Source organism: Homarus americanus, unplaced genomic scaffold (genome assembly GCF_018991925.1).
Source record: "Homarus americanus isolate GMGI-L3 unplaced genomic scaffold, GMGI_Hamer_2.0 scaffold52687, whole genome shotgun sequence".
In the NCBI taxonomy this organism is placed as follows: domain Eukaryota; kingdom Metazoa; phylum Arthropoda; class Malacostraca; order Decapoda; family Nephropidae; genus Homarus; species Homarus americanus.
Window position 1 is genome coordinate 552100 of NW_024734362.1, and position 24819 is coordinate 576918.

Below are 24819 nucleotides of genomic sequence, written 5' to 3' on the forward strand. Positions count from 1 at the left end.
ATTCGAGACATGAAAATTCACCTTACGAATGTATTTTTTTTAGAACTTAACTCATTCGTATCCCATGGGATACCTGTATTGTACTGTACTGTACATGTTCCTGATCATAAAAGGTATTTGAACATGTGCCCATAATGGTTACCGTAAGTCTGGTTCATGGTCAATTTTGGTGTTTTTATGTCATTTTGGAGCCAAACAATCTGCTAGGGAAGAAATTCCCAAACCAATTTTTATTTATTTATTTTTATTTTATTTTTATTTATTTTTTTTACAAAATCTTGATTATGCTAAAAGTTTTCATAAAATTATTCTTTAGCATGCTGGTTATGAGTCTGGGGTCAAAGAGTTTGTTGACTTAACACTCACAAGAATTCTAATGCAACACCTTGCCTCCATTTTCTTAACACAGTTTTACCAGAAATACTACACAAGTGTTCACTAATGCTAAGTGTGCTGATTAATTTTTTTCTTAATAAATTAATATTTTTTCATCCTATTCAAGAGACAAATACTTAGCCAGTAACTCAGCAGTGAGGTACAGTGAACTGACCAATCACCAGGCCTGCTAGTAAACTGAGAAATAGGTCAGGCAGAAAGGGTAAAGTACAAAAAGTACTGTAGGACTGTTGAAACAAGATTATAAGAAATGTTTTTCAAACGTATTGAATTACCGTACGGACAAAAGTAACCTAATAAAATACAGTACCTCTACATACATCATGACTTAAATACAATGAACTGAACCTAAGTATTTTAGTACTTTACAGTAATAACTACACAACACAAGAACAAATAATGACATTTTATCTTTTGATTAAAAAAACAATTATTGATGAGAAAATTATTTAACATTACAAAAACGAAATTTCGGTAGCCATCTTGTACTTATTGAAGAAAATAAACTGCATGGCACCAGAACATTAATTTATGACTTGTTCACTAAATTAGTGACACATGCTGGCCAATAAAATAATAGTCAAAAACTCATTAAATGTTTCTAATGTGATAGATATAACAAATAATTTTGTATTTTTGTCATACCTGTACTAGGAAACAGACTCAATTGATTCAATACTTGTGTGAAAAAATGGCTTTGTCCTTAATGTTCTGGATTCACACTTGACAACTTTCAAACAATTATCATAGAATTTTTATGGAGTTTTTAGGAAATTTAATTCATAGTCAGAATTATGGGAGTTTACTAGTTGGCTTTAACAAGTGGGTGTGTATTCCCCATACCCAGGGAGGATCTGGGCGACAACAGTCATCACTCTCAGCCTATCCACCATTTCATTACAAAAATAACATGCATAATGAGACCCGTACTCGTTGGCTCGGTTCTTTGTATCTACAGACAGTAACTCGGCCTTCTTCCATCATGATGGCTCCTCTAAGGTGTCAATGCACTTCCTTTAAAATGAATTGACCAACTCCAATAAAACCATACCTTGCGTAGTCTAGAAAATTACTTATTTCACTGGTAACTTTGTGCAGGTTATTGGGAGTTCATTTATACCCAAGTAAATTGTCATGTTGTCCAGGATAAGCTTTAGTGTTAACCCATGATCATCCAACACTGAGTGAGATGGAGCATTAGAAAAATATAATACATGTTTCTGTTATGTTGCTTTAGTGGGTTTTGTACCATCAACAAACACAGCAACATCCTTGGTCGTGAGTTTGTCGCATCTCCTTTTTACTGCCATGGTTTTGACTATTTCCCACATTCCTTCTTGTGTGGCTGCTGCTGTTGTTATGTCTTGCCGAGTTACTGATGCCACCACCACTGTAACTGTCCCATCCTCCTCCTACGTAAGAGCTTTCTCCTCCATGACTGCTGCTATATCCTCCTCCACCACCACCACCACCAAAGCTGCAACCACCTCCCCCTCCTCCTCCCCCTCCTCCTCCTCCTCCTCCTCCCCCACAGTCACCTCCAGAGTCACCCATTCTTACCTGAAAAAACAAAACAATTAATAACAGGTATAGTTGCAGCTTATCTTGAATAGAATATCTCTTCAACATTTATTTCAAATAATTTGTTGTTCCTGGCTTAAATTCAATTTTTTTTCCTCTTACATTTCTTTGTGAGACAACATGGTGTGCAGCGCTCACCTTCTGTCCTAAGCTTAGCAAATTTTCACCTAATGCACAATGTTGTGAATGGGTACTTAACTTTGGAATTGAGGAAGTGTAAGGTGTTGAGTGTAGTGCCTCTTGGGTATCTAAAGATGGCTTAGCATTCAATGCGTTTTAAGCACGCTGTCCCGTATGGGCCACCAAACCTATGTAACCCACTTTCAGCAGTACAAATTTGTTAGGGTTTAGTCACATGTTCATATCCAGTTAAGAGGACTGATGTGTATCACCACCATACCTAACCTAACCAGAAATATCGAGGTGACTTAGCAATACAATGTTGCTGTGAATCTCACACAATTGTTCTCACATTGGCTCCTTCAGCCCTTAGAACGATGACCCTTCTGGAGAAAAGTTAAAGAGTTGAGGTATGTAAGTCTCCTCCCTCTAACTTATTGAAAAAATTAGTGTTCACATAAAATTGGTGTCTTTTAACAAATCTTGAATATAAGGAGTCGAATGAAATGTATAGTGTATGTGTGTGTGAATATGCATGCATACATTGGCATCAACAGCTGCTGAACCACTAGCAAGAGCTTCCAATTCAGGGGCGGAACTAGGGGGGGTTCCTGGGGATTCGGAAACCCCCCTCTTCATCAGAAAATTCCAATACTTTTTATTTAACGTGGTATTATGCTCAGGCATTTTTGTATAGTAAAAATTAATTACTATTGACCTCAGAATATCTTCTAATATCAAGTGCAGGTGGCTTCAAAATTTCTGGGGGGACTTATGACCCCCCCCCCCTTCCCTCCCAGCTGGGTGGGCTCTCTGTGCTTGCCATGTTCCCCCACCCACAACTTGGACCCCCCCACCCAATCCTTTGATATTCCTGAATCTGCCCCTGCACCTAGTATACCAACGATAAGGAGGCATACCATATGTCCCAACGGATGAAGAAACTGCACTACTTGAGACAATGTTAGAAGGACCTAGGTGTGTATGTTGACAATGAGCTGAAGTTCTCGGGCCATTGCGAGAAGAAGGTAAGTCAGGCAAATAAATTATTGGGTCTTATAAGAAGGTTGTTCAGATATCTAGACAGTCCGTCCCTCGTAACGATCTTCAAGAGTGAAGTGCTTCCACCATCTGAAGTACTGTCAGGCCGTCTGGTCCCGAGATATGCTAGGGACTGTCTGTTGATTGAAAATTTTCAAAGGAGGGCCACCAGTCTGGTGCCTGCACTACATTTTATCCTCTTCACCACTGATCGGCTCGTTAGCCGCTTGGGCGATCAGTCACGTCTTTGTTACGCACTGTTGGCAAGTACTGGGCATGCACAGGCTCCTGAATGTACCTGAACCTGCTCCAGTGTTGGTCAAGTCTGGTCTTGAAAGAGCTCACTCTCGGTGCCGTCACAACACTTTCTGGTAGATTGTTCCAAGAGTTCACAACTCTCACTCTGAAAAAGTTTGCCCTCACAGTTTTTTGGACTTGCGGCTTTTTCAATCTTGAGCTATGACCCCTTGTGGGGCGAGCGTCCGCCAGCTCCAAATAAGGACACTCGACTGAGTAGTGCCCCTTGAGATGCTTATACACCTTTATTAGGTCACCCCTTGCCTGTCTGTAGTATAAGCTAGGCAAGTTCAGGCGCTCCAATCTCTCAGGGTAGCTGAGGTGCCGAAGGGCAGGCACCAGTCTGGTGGCCCTCCTTTGAACATTTTCAACCAACTGAACGACCTTCTTATAAGACCCAATAATTTATTTGCCTGAATTACCTTCTTCTCGCAATGGCCCGAGAACCTCATCTCATTGTCAACATACACACCAAGGTCCTTCTCACATTCAGTGTCAAATAAAGCAATTTCTTCATCCCGTTGGGACACATGACACGCCTCCTTACCGTTGGTACGCCCCAGGTGCATCCTCTTAACTTCGTGACATTGAATCTCAGCAGCCATTTCTTCGATCATTCTTGGAGCCCACAGAGGTCCTTCTGCAGCTCTTTACAGTCCGCTTGGTTCTTGATTTCCTGAAATAACTTGGCATCATCGGCAAACATTTGTATGGAGGAGTGTACAATGTCCGGCATGTCATTTATGAAAGAAACAAACAACAGTGGGCCCAATACACTGCCCTGTGGTACCCCGCTTGTGACAGGTACGGATGATGATTTTGTGCCATTAATCACCACACACTACGGCACCTCATCTACCCTGAGAGATTAGAGCGACTGAATTTGCCTAGCTTATACTATAGACGGGTAAGGGGAGACCTAATTGAGGTGCCTATGCATCTCAAAGGGCACTCCTCGAGTGCCCTTACCTGGAGCTGGCGGATGCTTGCTCCACAAGGGGGTCACAGCTCAAGATTGAAGAAGCCACAAGCCCAGAAAACTGTGAGGGTAACTTTTTCGGAGTGAGAGGTGTGAACTTTTGGAACACTGCCAGAGAGTGTTGTGACAGCACCAAGTGTGAGCTGTTTCAAGACCAAACTTTATAAGCACTGGAGCAGGTGCATGCCTAATAATTGTCAACAGTGCAAAACAGAGACGTGACCGATCGCCCAAGCGGCTAACGAGCCGATGAGGATAAAAGTAAAAGTATCAATATTCGAGCACTGTACAGGGTATACTAGTATATACTCACACTTTAGGGGAATATTTTCACAGTTGCAGTTTAAAGTAACAGTTTGCAGCTGTAACTTACTCTATTGTGTTTGGAAATTAACTGACTACTGATATCATCCACCTCTTTATATATATATCCGAGAACCGTATGTGACGTCATGTGGAAGTCTTGTATTGCGTCAAGGCCAGTAGGAAGTTTCTGTGATGACGTCATAGTAGTTTAGGGTTTTTACCGAGTGTAGGACAAATTAAAAGGCCCACTGGAACACCCCATCACCCAAGCGGCTAACGAGTCGATCAGTGGTGAAGAGGATAAAAGTAATGAACCTTAGAAATTACGTATCAAAATTGAAATTGCCACAGTTGATGTATCCAAAATAATACATAATACATAATACAAACAGGTAAACACGTACAACGGAAATGGAGTTCAACGCCTTTCCAGTGTGTCAATGTTTGTTATGTCACGCTCAGGTAACACATAGTTATGACAACATTGTTTCATGTCGCCGTAGCCCAAATTATATGGATAAGATTGTTTTCATACCTTTAACACTTATTCTGCTACAGAGTTTTGACTTAACAAGTTCAACAACAAAGTGGGTACATCTTGTAGTGGAATTCTCCCCTACAAACGCTGTTTGTCGCTGCCTAGCCGACCCCACCAATTCCCCAGTGTATGCCTCGTGGTCTAGGTCAACCAGCGCCGCCATACACCACGGAGCGGGGGTCAACTGCTAAGCCACGCCTACCCCCGCTATTTAAGACCTGACCTCGTGGTGATCTGCCTCTCTTTCTACCTACAGCCCAGCCAGCAACACCTCCGCCTGCCTCCTCCTCCTCCGCCTGCCTGGCGGTCCTCTCTCCCGCTGGCGAGCATGGCGACCCACAAGCTGTCCTCTCTGAGCGTCCTCACCAACCAGCTCCTCTACATCACGCTTGTAACCATGCTGCCTTCCCAGCACCAAGCTGCATTGTACATCCAATACAACATGTATACAGAGAGCACATTGTGAGTTTCCTTTCTCCATCCCATCCTGAGTGAGAACCAAACATCTCATACCCCACAAATGGTGACTCCCGGAGATTCGCACTCACACAGGATGGAGGAGAAACTGATCACGCTCCCAGTCTTCAAGCAACATGGAAGACTGGCTTATCCACCCAGAAGCAGCTCTCATCGGCTCTACAGCTACTGTCTCTACACCGCAGGTCAGACACCCTAGAGCAGCTCTGCTACTCTAAGCAGACAGTCGCTCCTCTTACGACCCCAGCACACCCGTCCTGCCTCAGACGCCGACCCCGGCCCAGCAGTAACCCCTGCCGCCACTGATGCGGCCTCTGTTCCTGAGTGCGGACCCACACACCCCTCTTTCTCCCTCAGGTACTCCCTGCTAATGTCCTGCACCCTGCTGCTGTCGTGGACCCAGCTGCTGTCACGAGCCCTCATCCGCTGCTGCTGACGCAGCCCCTGCTCCTGACCCAGGTCCACACACCCCAGCAGGCGCATCTGTCGACTCTGTACCTGCCGTGAGGGAAGCACAACATTCATCGTCTCCACACACCCTTATTCTCCCTCTCTACTCCCACAGATATTGTGTATCTAGACAGTTGTATCCAGCGACCGGCTCATCACGCCATCGCCGTTGTCTCACATGAGGCACGCACCGCCCGTTCTGCCTCACATGTGCTATGCAACCCTGCAGACAACAAGTCTCCTACACAGCCTGGAGGGAAGGGGGAGTATTGTAGTGGAATTCTCCCCTACAAACGCTGTTTGTCGCTGCCTAGCCGACCCCACCAATTCCCCAGTGTATGCCTCGTGGTCTAGGTCAACCAGCGCCGCCATACACCACGGAGCGGGGGTCAACTGCTAAGCCACTGTAGTGGAATTCTCCCCTACAAACGCTGTTTGTCGCTGCCTAGCCGACCCCACCAATTCCCCAGTGTATGCCTCGTGGTCTAGGTCAACCAGCGCCGCCATACACCACGGAGCGGGGGTCAACTGCTAAGCCACGCCTACCCCCGCTATTTAAGACCTGACCTCGTGGTGATCTGTCTCTTTCTACCTACACCAACCAGCCAGCAACACCTCCGCCTGCCTGGCGGTCCTCGCTCCTCCGCCTGCCTGGCGGTCCTCTCTCCCGCTGGCGAGCATGGCGACCCACAAGCTGTCCTTCTCTGAGCGTCCTCACCAACCAGCTCTCTCTACATCACGCTTGTAACCATGCTGCCTTCCCAGCACCAAGCTGCATTGTACATCCAATACAACATGTATATAGAGAGCACATCGTGAGTTTCCTTTCTCCATCCCATCCTGAGTGTGAACCAAACACATCTCATACCCCACAAGCATACAGTATGTTGTTCCAGTAGGAGTAAAAATGAATATTAATTTCTTTCACTCCTTTATTTATGCATTACTGTTCCATCATGATCTTGTTTGACGATTTAACGCAATATCTCCCTCTGTCTATATCCACATACGGATTATTTACTTAATAAAACAATCAAATAAAAACCCACATCCACAACGTCACGAGGGGGCGACGGGGTGAGGGGACGGGGTGTATTAGGAATGACTCACCTAACTAGGAAATTTATGGGTCACTGAAGTTACAAATATCACCCAAAACGACATGAAAGTTTAGTTACGTCCTGAACACTAGTTAACTGACATGACTCATGACAAATTTTACCTAGAGACACTGCAGGAATAACTCGTTTACTTTTCCTAATCAGTTTATTTTATTTTTACTATAATTTGTTCTAAGTTTCTCGTTTATTTATCCAACACTTGTATTTCTTCCCCAAATTTACTAAACTGCCTTGAATTTATGTGGCACACTATTGATTGCAAAGATAAAATTCTCAAGATTTGGTTGTTGAATAATAATAATAATAGTAATAATAATAATAATAATGATAATAATGATGATGATGATGATGATGATGATGATGATATTATTATTATTATTATTATTATTATTATTATTATTATTATTGTTGCTGTTGTTGTTGTTGTCCAATTAAAATAATACCCGGTTGGGCACTTTAATGCAACGGTAAAACCTTAAACTCATTCAGTCATTTAAGTTCTGTTAAGTTCGACATTATTAAACTCATTCATCAAAGTTTAAATAGTGAACATACTCGTATTGTTTCACATTTCCTCACTAGGGCATAAAAAAAACTTAAAATAGTATATTATTCATCTGCATTTTAAAATATAAAGAAATAGGATAAATTGGATAAAAAATATAATAAATTGAACTCTTATCACATAGTTTTAGAGATAATTAATTGTTTGAGGAGATATAACACAATGGAGGGAGGCGGATGACATCAACAACCTCAAGCTCAACACTCCAGCTGACATTTACCTTACCGTCACCAACCACCTGTTAATTATTATAGTAATCTGGTTTATTTTATATGAATATTACAAAATGGCGAAACAAAACTGTCTCATCGTTTTGTCAGCATCTTCCCTAGGTAAGGTAATACAGGTGAGAGCCAGGTAGTGTAATGACCTTATGTACGGTAGCTAGTTTAATTTTATTTGTGTAATTTTAACCTTTGACTTATCAGACTCAATGAGTTATTGGTAGGATTTAAGGTAGGGCCGAATTATCCATTAGGTCCAATAGGTACAGTGCTTTGTGCCTACGGAATTTTAAGGCCTGTAAAATATTGTAAAAATTTAAAATGATATATTAAATGAGATAAAAGCCTTGGTAATTATTGACGACAGACCCTTGGCCTATTTTTCATAGAAAACGATTATAAAAACGCCCTAATTTTACTGTTTTATAGTGGACGCTGTTACAGTTTGTGCAAATGTGTTATAAAGTGTTTATTTCTAAATTAAACCTAACCTAACCTTAGTTGATAAAAAAAACCAAGCAGCAGAAGCATTGTTAGAAGACCTCACCAACCTAACCAAACAAACCTACCTAACCTTACCTAACATCCTAGCCAGGGGTCCTCGGTATATTAAACAGAATGAACTTACTATGATATGGTGTAATTTAGTTTTTTGTGGACGTGAAAGCAGCTGTCCATAACGAACGGTTTTTAAGCATACACTGAGCATCAGCGTCGATCAAGCCCAGGTGGCGGAGTGTTTTGAAATATGTCAAAATGAGTGGCTCTTTACCACCTGGGATGAGATGTCACCGCTGCATTACCGCCGGGAAGACAAAATAGTGCTCACCTTAGGCGCCTAATTATCTACCAAACAAAGCATTTGCACAAGAAATGATTACCGTATCAGAACTCACTTATGAAAATAAAGTAAGAAAATAAACAGTAAAACGGATAACTCGTCCGTGGGTCAGTCGTTAATATTAACCAAAGCTTTTCTTTTAGTAATTTATTTGATTTATAAGAAATCAAGAATGCGTAAACAACATGAGTCTTAAAAATGTAAAATTACACTGCCATTTCAAGAAAGTTGCTTTAATTGGTACCAGATATCAAATTAAGTACAATGCATTCTGTTTAATGTGGCAGGGGGTCCGCCCTCTGGCTAGGAAGTTAGGTAAGGTTTGGGTAGGTTTGTTTGGCTGCCATAAGAATAGCCACTGACTTTGTTTGTAAAATTATGGATAGTGTCATCAACCTTCATTTCATGAAGGATTTCACTTTCAACCGAAAATAGTACAAGCAAAGGCTGTTGTGTTTGCCCCATGGCTGTTGAAGACCGTCCTTTATACATATGAGCTTTGAAAATACGTAAATGTTTGCCCTCTCCTCTTGTTGCGAAGACAACCAGATAGATTCTAAAAGCAATATTGATGTGTGGAAAGCTTGTCACCAACTTGTTTTCTATTTATGCTCGAATCATATCTGCCCCAAATTCCTTGTTTACATACCTTTGTGAGAATAAAATAAATTCATCTATGATTGCCTGTTGCAGATGTGATAACGAGGTGTCTACCAATGTGTTTGCTGATTAAGTTTAAAAAAGGTCATCCACAGTACTCTATATTCATTTGTATATAAGGAGATAGAGCAGAATGAAATTGGAATATTTGGTAATCCTGGAGCAGATGGCTAACACCAGAATGCATTGTTTGATTTTTTTCATTTTTTCCACAGATGTTTTTTGGAAGATAGTAAGTAATAGGTATGATACGACAGTGCACAGAACCTCACAGAACTTGACCTAACCAACCAATAAAATAGCCTAACCTTACCTAACTTCCTAACAGAAAGTACTTACTTTGATATCTGGTACCAATATAAGCAATTTTCTTGAAGCGACATGGTGTGATTTTATGTTTTTTTGTAGATGTGAGAGTATGCTCGGACCAAGCAACCCGCTCAATCAAAGCTTAAACAAACAAAGAGCAGACAACAACATGCACCAACACCACAAATTTTTGGGCTGAATATTTATGGTAAATAATTGATTTCTTCATGTACAAAGCACATAGAGACATCATTTTGGTGTCATATGATCACTTTTTCACCGTGTTTACCCCTCAATTCCCCTCATCCTTCATACCCTGCCCACTACAGGTGATTTATGATTGTAGATAGAGAATAGCCAAAAAAAAATATACTTGTAATTAAAATAAAAAGTGTTGTATCGTGTTTATTACTTACGATCATCCAAAGAACATCTGTGGAAAAAATGAACAAAATCGAACAACTGCTTCTGGTGTTTTTAACAATATTTATGCATTATATTCGGATACACATAGATGATGCAGACGACATATATGTGAACCAAATGACGTATAATGAAAATTTCTTCTTATACTGTATTTGTTAGCGGTGTACAGTATATGTGATATAACATACTGTACAGTATATCAATGGTACAACGTATAATGAGGACCCCTATACCTTATACAGTAATGTGTAAATCTACATCTAACAACCAAGGTATTGACTCATTGTCAATGTTGTCAGTACAGTGCTGTGCCACCATACCATTGCAGTGGAAAAAGATTCTGTTTTTAACAAGTTGTGGTACAGCGGTAACGAGCATAACTCTCACCAATATGTCAAGGTGTTCGAGCCTCGGCCTGGACACACGTGAGAAGGGTGTTATCCAGTGTGACCCTCACTACCAAACACCATAGGTTTCCCAGTCCCCGGTTTCCTCCTGTACTAACACTGGATAAACCGCCCAAACGGCTAGTAAGCTGATAAGTGGCGAATGTGATGAAAAAAAAAGTAAAAAGGGGACACTAATCCTTTTCTCTAAAAAGAATTATTTGTTATCGGGAGAGAGTCCACGCGTAGGTTTTGATAAACATTGTTAACTTTATTTTGTTAATACTGTCTATAAGTTGCCGATACAGTAAATTAAACAAAAAGATTTATTGATGTATAATTTTCAGATGGAAGACTTGTGTGCTGTATTAGGTACAGTATATATCTTTATTATTTTTTTATTTCTTTATACTACTAATATGAAATATTTTCCAGGTGTGTCTGCTCCATCATTCCTTCAATGTTACAAACTAACTCAGTCTGCATTTAACATAGAAATTGCTACACCCGAGGTAACTTATTACTGTCATGAATGTTGTTAGCATTTAGTTTATGGTTGTAAAGTATTTGCATGTAAGTTTTATAGATTCTTCCCGAGACTCCAAAGACCATTGAGGCATAAATCACTTTTCATGGCTGAGGAGATGAAGGAGCAACTTGAATTCCCTCCCTTCAATTCAGAGTGAAGTCTTATATTGACAGGGTTGGGTTGTCAAGTAAATTTGCTTCATTGTAGGGGACCCCTGATTAGAATTCCTCACTGGTCTCTGGCACAGCTAATAAATCCAAATTCAGTTTGGTGAGAAGGTTTCTATTGTGTCTTCTTTTGCTGTTTGAATGTTAATATTGTGTCTAATCATTGCATGATTTCAGGGCATTGGTAGATACTGACCAGAGGCAGTAGTGGTAATCTCTCATCTTTTTAGCCATAAAGAGAATTTTTGCTTCAAACTTCCAAGTTTTAGCTTTACTGATCAAATAAGAGAAGAGCTTGTGTTGTGGTCCCATTGTTTGTGTCTGCATCTGGTAAAAGTTTCTGGCCAAGTTATTTGTTTAGAAAGTGATTTATAGATTTCCGTCATACTTCACAGATAAAATCTTTTCGAGATTGTTTTATCATGCCATTCCATCAAGCATGCTTTGGGGGACTAAAATTATGAAAATAAATGAAAAAAAAAATCATGTTATAGTGTTGCTACAGTACAGTACTGTTCTTTGTTTCCCCCAAAATCATCCAATCTTCACATGGCTATGTTTTGTAAAGTCAACCTAAGTTGAATATTATTGGGGAACACAAAACTAAAATCTAAGCCAAAGGTCAAAGGAATGTCAAATTGCAAAATTGTACTCCATCTGAAGCATAATTTGTTGTAATTATAGATATTTTTCATGAAATTTTTACAGGAATTTCTTCTGTCACTAAGCAAAGTGGAGAATGCCAGATTTAAAATCTGTCTCAGAAGTCAAGATTACAGCTGAAAGTTAATTTTCAAAAGTTTGTCTGAAACATAACTTGTACTTCTGTACAGTATAAGCAAAGATATTTTAAGTTGAACTCACAGGTATTTGTGTCTTTATTAGACAAATGCTGATTACTTCATTCAATTTTTTTTGGATTAACCCCATGAGTTTAGGCATCGCATATATCCATACAGAATTTACCGTGCCTCCAGCTGCAGTGACTCCAACACTGTACAGTACAGTATACATTCTTGCACATTTAAAATTGCCCATGTGTATCATCTAGTTAAAGGATGTCGGTGGCCTTGAGACCCCACTGACTCATCATCAGTATTACTTTCAAATCCTACCCAGCACATCCCCACGTAACATGAAATCAACTATACACAATTGAAAAATGCAATAAAATTTCACCAGTGCATTGAAAAGTTCAAATACCATACAGTACAGTCCACACTTTCTGAACATGTCACAGCGTGAGTGGCAGAACCATTACACTACACTCTCCCTCCCAGTTACAGCATAATATTGGAAAGGAAAGGTACTCATAAAGTGTTTTAACTTTATTTGTGGGGTGGGGGGGAATAAAATGGTCATAGATTCTGAATTACAGTGCCGGTAAGTGGAAATGAGATAAATCCTATGGGGATTTTAGATTGACATTTTGGCCAGGTTATTCCAGCGACAGATTCATATTTAGCTCATAATGTACAGTCAAAGAAAAAGTCGTGTTACAACCTCTAGCGTTGTTTCAAAACTTATGACAAAAAAATTTGGGTAAAGTGACAGCGAACCTTTGAGAATCGAGACTGAACAGAGAACTTTGCCAAAATTCTTGGTCTTGGGTTTCAGAACATAAAGCACGGTAAGTTTAACGCTACTTTTTTCTTTGAATGTCCATTTGAATGCTATTTGTAGCATTATTTGTAAATTTTCTATTTCCAGGCAGCAGCAGCAGTTTTTATTGACAAAGATGACCAGAGCAGTCGATGGTTGAGTGATATTGCATCGAAGAAACTCTTGGAACCTCAGTCACTCAGTGATATTCAAGGTGAGGCAACTTCTGTCTGCTCCAGGGTTCAGAAAAAAATGTATTTAAATGTTTAAAGACAAATTACATAAAATGTATGCCATGAAGGAATACAGTACAGTAAACCCTTGTAAAGTCAGACTTTACTTAATCCCTTCTCTCACCAAACACTACTGTATATCAGGTGTGGGTGGGTGGGTGTCACTCGACTGGCAGCTCACTGCCCACCATATGGTGGTCAGTCAAGTAAACAGAGCAAGCTAGTCGCTCAGAGAAAGAAGCAAGAGAAGAAGAAGAAAAAAACCCTGACTAGGCACAGTGGGATATCAGTGTCTAAGAATAAGGCTAAGTGTACTGCACTTAAAGTTGGAGCAGACTTCATCTTGAATTCATCGTTTGAGGTGTTTCAAGTCTGTTAACTTCACCTGATAAACTCGTGATTTTAAATACCACCAAACAGCAGAATCTATGGGACTTAAGCTTGGAGATGTTGGTGCCCCTTCCAACTATTGTCCTGTGATGCCTAACTTTATGTTCTTGTACAGTGGGGTATGCTATAACGAACGTAATTGGTTCCAGAACCTCGTTCGTTATAGCATTCGTTCGTTATAGGATTAATCCGTTCCAGGCCCCCAAATACAACCGCTTAACACTGAAAAAATTCTGTGGAAAATGTAAAAAATACGGTACTTTATCTTACCTTAGTGTTATTTAGCATGCAGGTACCCCTAAACACTGGCACATCACTATCACTTCCACTGGGAGTCTTGGCTTTAAGGTCCTCAAACAATTGTTTAGCCTTCTCACAAATTATAACTTCACTAATGTTACCACCTGCCATTTCTTTCTCCTTTATCCACACTAAGAGTAAATTTTCCATCTCTTCAATCACATTACACCTTGCTTTGCTAAGTCTAAAGATTCCCTTAGCCACTTGCACAGTTTTTAACTCCTCTTTATTCTTCAAAATCGTACATATAGTCGATTTAGCCATCCCATATTCATCACTAAGTTTCGCAATGCTTCTTCCATTCTCACGTTTCTTTATAATTTCTTTCTTAGTTTCAAGGGTTATTAGCTTTCTCACTTGCTTTGGACGACTCATTGTTACAATTGTATACTTGTATAACAAAATAGTTATACAAATAACGCGAATTTCCACATCAAAAGACGAAATTTCAACAATAACAGTGGTGCACTGGCTACACAATGAGACAAAGATGGCGCCTGACGCTCTTGTTGTGGGTCGCGGTACAACAATATTCATGCGCCAGGCGAAATAGTACGGTATTCATCCGCGTTCGTTGTAGGAGTTGCGTTCGTTATAGCATTCTCAATTTTATAGGTAAAACCGTTCGTTATAGGAATATTCGTAGTAGGATCCGTTCGTTATAGCATACCCCACTGTACTTATAAGAATAGGTTTTATTGTCTTACATAATTTTAGCAGTTAATGGTACTAGATTTTGTTAATACTTTACTCATTTTTTTATTTTCAGGGAGTCAGTATTCATGTGTGGTGATACCCCATAGTCCTGGTGCAAGTGAAGACCTCGCAACATGTGAAGCATTAGGCAGCATCCTTACTCAATGTTTAGCAGAAAAAAGTAAGTAAACTTCAATGTACAGTCTCCTTCACTAGTGCATTTACAGGGGCTTGTCATATAAACATTCCACAAATCATTATATTGAGATATTGGTTTTAATATTGTTTTTCTTTGATTCCATAGAGTGTTTACTATTGCAAGTTTCCTTCTGTCGAATGTAAACAAACATAGGGCTGCCACACTGCCCAAAACCTGACGAACCCCTGTAAATGTACAAGTGAAGGGGACTGTACACATAACCACTGCAAGGGGGGAACTTGAAATACACTGAATGAAGGCAGTGATAAAATGACTGTATAAGGAATTGATTCATGTTATTACAGTTACAGTAGACCCTCAGTATAGCATGGTAGTGGGACTGAAAATTGTTGCACAATATAAGATCACGTTATATTGTTCATAGTACAGGTATATTAGGTACTCGACTGCAGCTGCCCTATAACATACACACAAAGATTCCTGTGACACAACATTTTTCCACTTCGACACTAATTCCATCATTTCATGACACCTTTAAAAAATAATAATTCACTTTAGTCCAAACCATTGCTTTATGGCCTACAGAGTTGTTCAGATGTGAGGTGACTTATGAAACAATTGAATTCAGGGTTTTGTGAATTGTATTTGTTTACCTACTCTTTGTTTTTTTTTTGTTTTTTTTTTTAATGGTCATGAAACATGTGAAACCCCAATTTATGTAACATCTTTCTAGTTATAAAATGTAACATAGAAGATCATTGTTCTTGTAATAGGTCTACTAATGCTGTATTGCTTAACCTAACGTTGTGTCAATTAACTTAATTGCTAGTTTAGTTTATGCTTTCAGATGCTTATAAATCTCTCTAATCCTCAGAACCTGTATGTGCTATTGGCCTTGGTGTGTGTGCTTTATTATCAGCAGTAAAGGGAGATCCTCAGCAGTGGGCATTCAGAGATATTGCACTAACAGGGGTAAGAAGCATTTAATTCATTATCGTTCTCATAAGGCCATTCTATATATTGTTGTTAGAGCCTTTACATAATACTGTACTGTATTGCACTAACCTTCATGTATGGTTGTCAAGGCATGCAGCTTTTCCCCAACACTTGCCCTTACATTTTTACAAGTTCTCTATGACTGCTGTAGCAGTTTTAACTGAATAATTTTTATTAATATAGTAATATCCCATATTTACAAAGTGGCTTGGTACCAAACTAATTCTGTTTAAAGTGAATTTCATAAAACCACCATTGGATAGTGTGGCCAATGAATTACACTGTAGTACTATAGTGAAATATGAATAACTTTGGAAAATTAACATGTGAACTATTGCATTTTCTTTATTAACAATTATTTGTGTGATTGTTTAATTACAATAATTGACTTTTATACAATATTGTATACATAAAAACAATAGAATCTTAATGTAGTCCCCCCAAAAGTATCGTTAAATTTGCCGTCGCTATAACTTGAAATGTGAGATAAAATGCTTTAATATGATTCCCAGGGAATCTTCATAAGTTGGTACGCCTGGTCACCATATCAGCAACAGCTAAAGGTGGTGGTGGGATTGGGGGAAGAAATTGTCCTTGTATGGCATACTAGATACTTCAATATAACAAGAAATCCATTAAGCTATACTGTACAGTATTAATGTACGTATTGTGCTGGGTAGAAGCAAGGCATATGTAAACAAGCCACTGACTGATGGATACATTAACACTGATGTATATATTAAATGGAAATGTTTCAGAACATCATAACTGAGACTGAGACAGACCCCAAAATGGACATTTCACCATTACGTTGTTTAGTTGTAGTAATGGAGTTTCATTCACACTGAGTTTCACAATACTATGCCTACTCATGGTGTTCACAATTTGTTTGATTTATGAAAAGTGACTAAGCAAATAGTATTTGAAATTAGAGTGAACAGCTACAGCAATATGCAATACTGTACTGTATATCAGTCTACATGGGATTTGCCATGTTACTGATATGTAAATTGCATTGGTTTAACATCAAAATAAGGTTTCAAATCAAGACATTTGTGGTTGTGAGTTTAAGTGACTTGCATATATAGGCTAGGTATCAATATGGTTATCATAATATTAACTCTTATGGTCAGTGATGCAAATTGTTTCTTGGTCATCGTGATATTGTGGGTTCGCTCACCCCAGTTCGCTGTGCTATCTCAGCATTACGTATCCTCGTGTTCAATAAACATTTTATCACCTAACATAAGGATTTCCAGGAACTCAACCCCCTTCATATATTGAGGGATACCTGCAGTGTAAAATACTACCATAGGCTATTAGTCAATAGATTATTTGTTTCAGCTTCTTAAATATAAAAACAACGATGACATATAAAACCTGTTATTTTGCAGTCATCATTAGCAGAAGTCACAGCAACTACCTACTTCTCATCATTACCTCTGATACCTGGAGATGCTATCTTAGACCGGGCTGGAATATTCTCAACTGGTGCTCCAACTAGTATTCATATTGTGGTTAATGCTGGAGTCGTAACTGGACAGAACCCTCAATCTACACTCTCAGCTGTTCAGAACATGATTCTTCTAGCCAATCAGAGGTATGTCAATGTTCTTTACTATATAAACACGTTAGTTTTCACTTTCCCCCAAAAATATCGATTTACATAAAAAAATGCCTGATCTACCTTAGTTCTTGGCACTTGAGGTAAAAAAAAATAGACATTTAAAAAGTCAACTTTGCTGTGTCAGTAAGTTTTAAATCACCTTTATAAACATTTTCTTGAAAATATTCTGTAGATTATCAGGGTGTACAGTCAGTTCTGCTATAACACGATAGTTGTGTTCTTGTAAAACCTCGCATTGTAGAAATTCGCGCAATAGAAATAACAGGGCTTATGGAGAAAATAGGGTTAGGTGCAGATTACTCGAAATCGAAAAAAATTTAGTAGTTAGCCTAACACAAAGGATAGCACAGTCTAAATAAATGTTACATTCAAATCTAATAATGAAATCATACAGTAAATGTAACACTTTACCTTGAAAAAATATGAATATAACTTGATGGGGGAGAAGGGTGATTTTGAGGTTGATAACATCGAGCTTCTCTTCAAGTGTTATAGCCTTTCTTTTATGATTATCACCGGGTATGCGATCACCAGAACGCTTCTTGGAGATATTCTTCTTTTCCATTTTCACAGCTAATACCACAAAATTGGAGAAATAGTAAGCAAAAATCGCGTTACAGCAAATAAGCTTTTGTGTATTACAAATATCATTCTTCTATTCATAAATCGCATTAGAGCCAATTCGCGTTGTCAAAACATGTGTTATAGCAGAACTCACTGTATACTGGTCTGGAAAACCTGGAAAATGCAGGGAATTTTATTTGGGGCTGCAAAACCTGGAAAAGTCTGGGAATTTTACAAATAAACCTGGAATTTTATGTGAATTCAGTACATCTTCAAAATACAGTACATACTTCACTTTAACGAGTTTCACATTAACGATTCATCACAATAACGACAGTAATATAATGCAAAACTTTAACACATTAACGATACATTTAAACACAATAACGATAAGTTGTACAAGTTGCTCGTTTCTCTGGGCGGCCATCTTGATGACGTGTTGCAGTCAAGAGGGAGATGACGGCACGGTTGATGATAATGTTCAAGATTTACCTGTGTGTGATCAGTTAGATAATTTACCACTAGATTTCACTGGCTTTGAGACTGAAGGATCAGTTGGTGGTGATGCTGGGGAAGCAGTGCAGTGTTGGGGCAGGGGGCACTAACACCACTCCCCTGCCTCAGATGACAACAAACAGTCTCTTAAGCAGTTCAATGAGTGTCTAAAAGTTAGTTATTAGTAGTTATTAACTACATGCAGTTTTAATGTGTGTGTGAATAATTGGTTGTAATTCTTTGTGGGTTTTATAGAGGTTATAGGGGGTGAAGTGTCTGAGGGCTGGTACCAGTTGACCCATTCAGCATGTAAACTATACTCACCACTTTAATGGTTTTCACTTTAACGACCTTTTTCGTGGTACCAATTAGTCGTTAAAGTGAAGTATGGACTGTATTGCTATTTTGACAGCAATCTTACCATAAATTTATGTTGTACTTTATAATAGGTAAATAATTAAACTTTTAGGAACAAATTCCAGTAAATAGTCCACTCCAGTAAATGAACTGTTTGTGTACATATCATATTTCATGTTAGCGATCAAATAACCAAATATTACAGGTTATACCTACTAATTCTGCTATGAGTATTGTCAGAGATGAATTGTTCTTATAGTTAAGTGACTTTATTTAAGCGGATTATTCCACATATTAATCATGAGTCTAGGTGGATCAGGAGTGTGATTTTTCGTTTTTGTCGGATTTTCGGCTTTTTTGGAATGTCCAGGTCGACCCATGTGAATCACACAAATCTGAGGGGAAAAATATGGAGGGGGTGTCAAGGTCTTTTCTGATGATCATTAGTAGGCTTGGGGTTGGTCACGAAAGAGTCTTCAATTTCTTGATTAATATCATTTATATCGTCTTTAAATTTCTTAATAGTATACAGTATGCATATTATTGTAAGCCACTACGTACTGTAATTTTCTTATTCTGTTGTAATAAATACCAAAGTAATGCAGCGGGAATTTTCCAAATTTACACATGGAAAACCTGGAAAAGCCATGGATTAATTTACAAGCACATTGCTCCATGCACCTGATCCCCCTTATCTAGATTTTTATACTAGGGTTACTTAATGTCTCTATTTTCCTGAACATGTCCTGTTTGATCATTGAATCTGCATTTTGGAGGAATTTTTAAATACAGTATCTTAAAACACCTGTGATTTTGCCCCTATTATTTTTCCCCAAAGGTTTTCGATGCAAAGTTGACCATGATATAAAATTAAGAATAAAATACAGTATTAATTGATTCTTGGGCAAAAGAGAGTGTTGATCATTCAAAAGAGAAAGAGAGAGAGAGAGCATGTGTTGGTCCTGGACTTTTCTAGTTTGCTGCAACCATTCAGTTTTTGACCTGGACAGGGATGAATTTTCCAAAGCCTCCTCCCCTGCCTCAGCCATAGCACTATTTTCACCATCATATCTGAGTCCGTACTGTGCACAGAGTGTTTCCTCAAGAGATCTTTAGGTGATATTTTATTCCGTTTTCCCTAAACACAATGGCTGGCTGTATCCACTCTGTTATTACTAGGCTATAAGGCCTTTGGTACCCACTTTCATAATACTGTAAATATTATCTCCTTGTTTTTATATTGTAATGAAGATATGTGCTGCTACTGTACAGTGTTCATGATAAACTGAAAGCATAAGTAAACACTTTTTTCTTTCAGACAAAGCAAAGGAAAGTGATCTTGTGTGCTTCAGACATTACTGCTACAGGTAAAACATATAGTATTTACAAGAGGGAGTAAGCTTAAAAAAAATATTGCTTGGAATGTTTACAGCACTTGCCAATGAAGATTGACATCAGTGCTGGAGACATGGAGAATTAATATTTCCATGTGAACAGTGATAGAAGATTAAAAACGGTCATTACAGTACTGTATTTAATTTATGTATTTTATTTTTTTAGTATAGAGTTTATTATTTTATCCTGTAAAAGCCACTGTATATTTGTTATTATATATTATGACATTTCAGTTAATATACTGTATGATTATTTTTTTACTCAAGAAATAGAAAATGCCCTACAGTATACAGTCCAGTGCCAGTTGTAGTATGATACTGGTTGTTAGTAGCAATTCTGCAGTGGCTTTTGCTGTACAGTATCTGGAGAATTTTAAATAAACTAGATTTTTTTTTTAAATTGTTAAATCATAAAGAAACTCTAAGCCAGTAGTTTGCAGCTTATAATATTTCCTAAGAAATCTTATTCTATGGTCCTGGAGCTGGGCTGGAATTTTTATTTTTGTTGCCCTCACAGTCCAGCCTAAGTTTTTTGCTGTGTTCTAATTGGTTGCATCCCTACAATGAAAATTCAAAACATTAAGCCATTTTGAAAATGTCCTTTCTGAAAACAGTGGTTTGTGTAAACTATCATGCAACAATAAAAAACCCTAAATATGTTAACAAACATCTGTTTATTCATCCAACTGCCTATAAATTAGTCTATGAAAATCATAAATTTAGGATTCCGCTTCATTTATACACACAATATTTTTCTTGCAGTTTATCAGTGTATAACACACTGAATTAAAATTTGTTGGAAATCACATTAGGGTAGTTCTTTGTATGCTCAAAAACATGTTCTCTGTTATGAGAAACAATAATAATAATAATAATAATAGCCTAAAAAAAGAATAGGTGTTTCTCCAGCTCTAGGAAAATTGTACAGTACTGTATTTGTCATGTGGCTCAAATAGTGACTCCCGTCAATTCTCCTGGTCAGTGCTTACAACATTTACATGATCTTTAAGAAACAATTAGCTTATTTTTCAATCAAGCAAACTTTATTTGATTCAGTATAGTTTGGCACTTTCTTCTTAACCTCATAACACTATCAAATAAAAAACTTTCCAACTGCATTGTGCTGTATACTGTGTAGGTACTAAAATGTCCCAATACAGAAGAACTCCTGGGGTCAAGGTTGCTATCTGTAATCATAAAGACATAAAACTCTATTCATAAACAATATATTTGTGAACAAACCAATAACAAACTGTATTATTGTTTCATAAGCCCGTGAAGCTATGAAATTGTTCAAAACAATTCAGTCACATCTAGGCTATACATTAAGTCACATGGAAAAAGAGGCAGATCCAGGAATATCAAGAAGTTGTGGTTGGGGGAACATGATGGTGAGCACAGCGAGCCCACCCATGGGCATTTTGAGGTCATATTAGGAGATATTCTGAGGTTAATGGTACTGTAATTACTTTTTGTTATACCTGTACTAAAACACCTGCATTAAAGAGAAAATATTGGAATTTTCAGATGAAAAGGGGGGGGGGAGGGTTGGACCGCCAGGACCCCTTCCCTGGATCCGCTCCTGTAAAGCAAATTTATTTCAAGGCTTTCATCAATATAACAATGTATAGCTGAAGATGATCTCTCTCTCTCATCGTTGAATATTTTAGCAGCTTCTCGTAGAATGCTCACAGCTTGATCAAGTATCAGTGGATGAACCTCTTCGAGCTTGCTTTTGTCTTTCTGACAGATGACAGAAGGGACGCTTGATTGTTACTTAATGTTTTGAGATTTTAAATTGAGGGTTCAAGGAACTAGAAACAAATGGGCCCTTGAATTATAAGTTGATTATTTAAATGTTTTCAATAAGAGTCAGTATTAATGTTTTAATTATTTTATTTGGCTGTGATTATCATGTTGTAATTTTCTTGTTGCATTTCAGTAATTTTATTGAACTTGAAACTACACATGGCAGCTAAACTTATATACAGTACATAAATATTCAAGAACAATTAAAGTTGAATGTTATCCACATGAATTCATAAATCTTTATAAGTTTAACACTTATAGGTTGCCTCTTATTATGTACATGTTGGGATGTTAAGCTTCTTCCCACTTAATGCCGAGTGGCCAGACGCAAGAGCTAATACACCCTTATTCTCTCTTCATTCATTTTCATTCAATTATTCTTACTGTTATATATGTTCAGTAATGATAATTATCTTCCACAGAAAGCTCTATACAGTAAATGTTCATTTTGTTTAACTCAGCCACTTCACACAAACCAGCATTACCCATCAACATTGTATTCCTTGTGAAAAATGGTTCAGTACAATGCTCTCTACTCATTCACACACACTAATGGCTTTTTGATGTTCATCTCTTTTACTTCTAGGGCTTCCTTCACCTTCATCTATGTCTCCATCTTCATCTTCCAACTCCTTTTTTTTTTTTAACTAGGATTACCCCACCTGGGCATAGGTTGCTGGTCCACATCGGGGCCTAAGGGAGGGTGAAAAAAACAAACATAAATAAGTACAAAAGTGGAAAATAAAACAGAGCAAGAATGAGAAACAATATACTGTATGTTGTGTTGTCAAAGTAAGAGAAACAATTGAGATCCTGCAATTGTGTGTAAATGAGGCAGAGAGTCAGTCAGATTAGCATCCTGGGACTTGGTCACAATTTTTGTGATGCCATATGGCTGCAGGGTCTACCATTAGACAACACATTATGCTTCCAGTATGTTCCGAGGCATTAGTACCTCCCTGTTTGGTAGCTGCCTACTACCTCTGGATTAACCATTTCTTCTCTGTACAGTATGTCCATATCACTTGAACAAACCCAAATCTGTTCTCTGTCTGAGGCTTTTGTCACTGCCACGTCTCCTTATTTGCTTATATTATTCTTTCCCTCCTATTTACCTCACATATATATATATATATATATATATATATATATATATATATATATATATATATATATATATATATATATATATATATATATATATATTATATATATATATATATATATACTCTGTATATAAGTTTAATTGACACCAAAGCTTTAATGTTCTTAATTTAAATTTTATTACAGTATAAGATTTTTATAGTGAAAATATGCATCCATGTCTAAGATATAATGATTGTTGATATTAATGTGGTCCCTAGATACTGTTTTAGATAATACTGTACAAGGTTCTGAGAATTATATTATATAAACCTTGCACTTGTTGTTTTAAAACCCCAAACATAAAATGTTCAGTATCATATCATAATATAAACAGTCAGACCCCGGCCATGGTAAGAGTTACATTCCTGAGTTCATGTTAACACTCCCAGGAACAGAGTAAGACTCCCAAGGCCTGGGTAAGGCTTCCAGGGCAAGTGTAAGGCTGCCAGGGTTCGTATAAGGCTGTAAGATCCTGTATAAGGCTGCCATCGCCCGGGTAAGGCTGCCAGCGCCCGGATAAGGCTGCCAGCGCCCAAGTAAGTTTACCAGGACACGAGTTAGGTTACCAGGGACCATGTAGGGTTCCCAGGAACCATGTAAGGCTCTCAGGGACCGTGTAAGGCTCCCAGGGACCTGGTAAGGCTGCCAGCGCCCAAGTAAGTTTACCAGGATCCGAGTTAGATTACCAGGGACCGTGTATGGCTCTTATGGACCGTGTTAGGCTCCCAGGAACCGTGTAAGGCTCTCGGGGACCGTGTAAGGCTCCCAGGGACCGGGTAAGGCTGCCAGCGCCCAAGTAAGTTTACCAGGACCCGAGTTAGATTACCAGGGACCGTGTATGGCTCTTATGGACAGTTTAGGGTTCCCAGGAACTGTGTAAGGCTCTCAGGGACCGTGTAAGGCTCCCAGGGACCAGGTAAGGCTGCCAGCGCCCAAGTAAGTTTACCAGGACCCGAGTTAGACTACCAGGGACCGGGTAAGGCTCCCAGGGACCGGGTAAGGCTGTCAGTGCCCAAGTAAGTTTACCAGGACCCGAGTTAGATTACCAGGGACCGTGTGTGGCTCTTATGGACTGTGTAGGGCTCCCAGGAACCGTGTAAGGCTCTCAGGGACCGTGTAAGGCTCCCAGGGACCGGGTAAGGCTGCCAGCGCCCAAGTAAGTTTACCAGGACCCGAGTTAGACTACCAGGGACCGTGTAAGGCTCCCAGGGACCGGGTAAGGCTGCCAGCGCCCAAGTAAGTTTACCAGGACCCGAGTTAGACTACCAGGTACCGTGTAAGGCTCCCAAAACCCGAGGCACAGCAGAATTGTACACATGAGTGTACTTGCTGCTTGTGCCAGGTCCAGCTGTAGTACCATACACCACCACAAATCACAACCAACCGCACCCAATTGGACTCTTTAGTTGTCTATTGTCTCTGTATGGGCACACAAATGTACGTACTTGTAGATATCTCTCACTCAGGAATGAGGTAGAATAGAAACTCACAATGCGTCACTGGCTGGGTAGACTGGGTCAGGGGCAGGGGCCATGACACCAACAGGGTCAACGACAACAGCAGGGTGTAGGACAGGAGCAAGGGGTACCTGAGGGTGGAAAGAGGGTGCCCAGAAATGTTGTGGGTGGGGTGTTGCT

At 38.9% G+C, this 24819-nt stretch overlaps 1 protein-coding gene across 4 annotated transcripts; it reads left to right on the forward strand.

The window, feature by feature from the left end:
* Nucleotides 1-7985: 7985 nt before the first annotated feature.
* Nucleotides 7986-23157, forward strand: LOC121870231 (glutamine amidotransferase-like class 1 domain-containing protein 1). Of its 4 annotated transcripts, none has more exons than XM_042372010.1 (7): nt 7990-8203; nt 11153-11229; nt 13124-13229; nt 14708-14815; nt 15669-15766; nt 17185-17390; nt 20152-23157. In XM_042372010.1, the coding sequence occupies exons 1-7, from the start codon at nt 8158-8160 to the stop codon at nt 20168-20170; spliced, it is 660 nt and encodes a 219-aa protein (XP_042227944.1). In that variant the 5' UTR covers nt 7990-8157; the 3' UTR covers nt 20171-23157. The 4 variants fall into 4 exon arrangements, with proteins under 4 accessions (XP_042227945.1, XP_042227944.1, XP_042227947.1 ...); XM_042372013.1 differs by lacking the exon at nt 11153-11229 and adding an exon at nt 10005-10113 and having other exon boundaries at nt 7992-8217; XM_042372012.1 differs by lacking the exon at nt 11153-11229 and adding an exon at nt 10005-10113 and having other exon boundaries at nt 7992-8203.
* The last annotated feature ends 1662 nt before the right edge of the window (nt 23158-24819 follow it).

Coding starts and splice junctions, on each gene's coding strand:
- LOC121870231 (XM_042372010.1), top strand. CDS start 8,158: ATGGCGAAACAAAACTGTCTCATCGTTTTGTCAGCATCTTCCCTAG. Junction 14,816..15,668: donor TCAATGTTTAGCAGAAAAAA/GTAAGTAAACTT, acceptor TCTAATCCTCAG/AACCTGTATGTGCTATTGGC. Junction 15,767..17,184: donor GAGATATTGCACTAACAGGG/GTAAGAAGCATT, acceptor GTTATTTTGCAG/TCATCATTAGCAGAAGTCAC.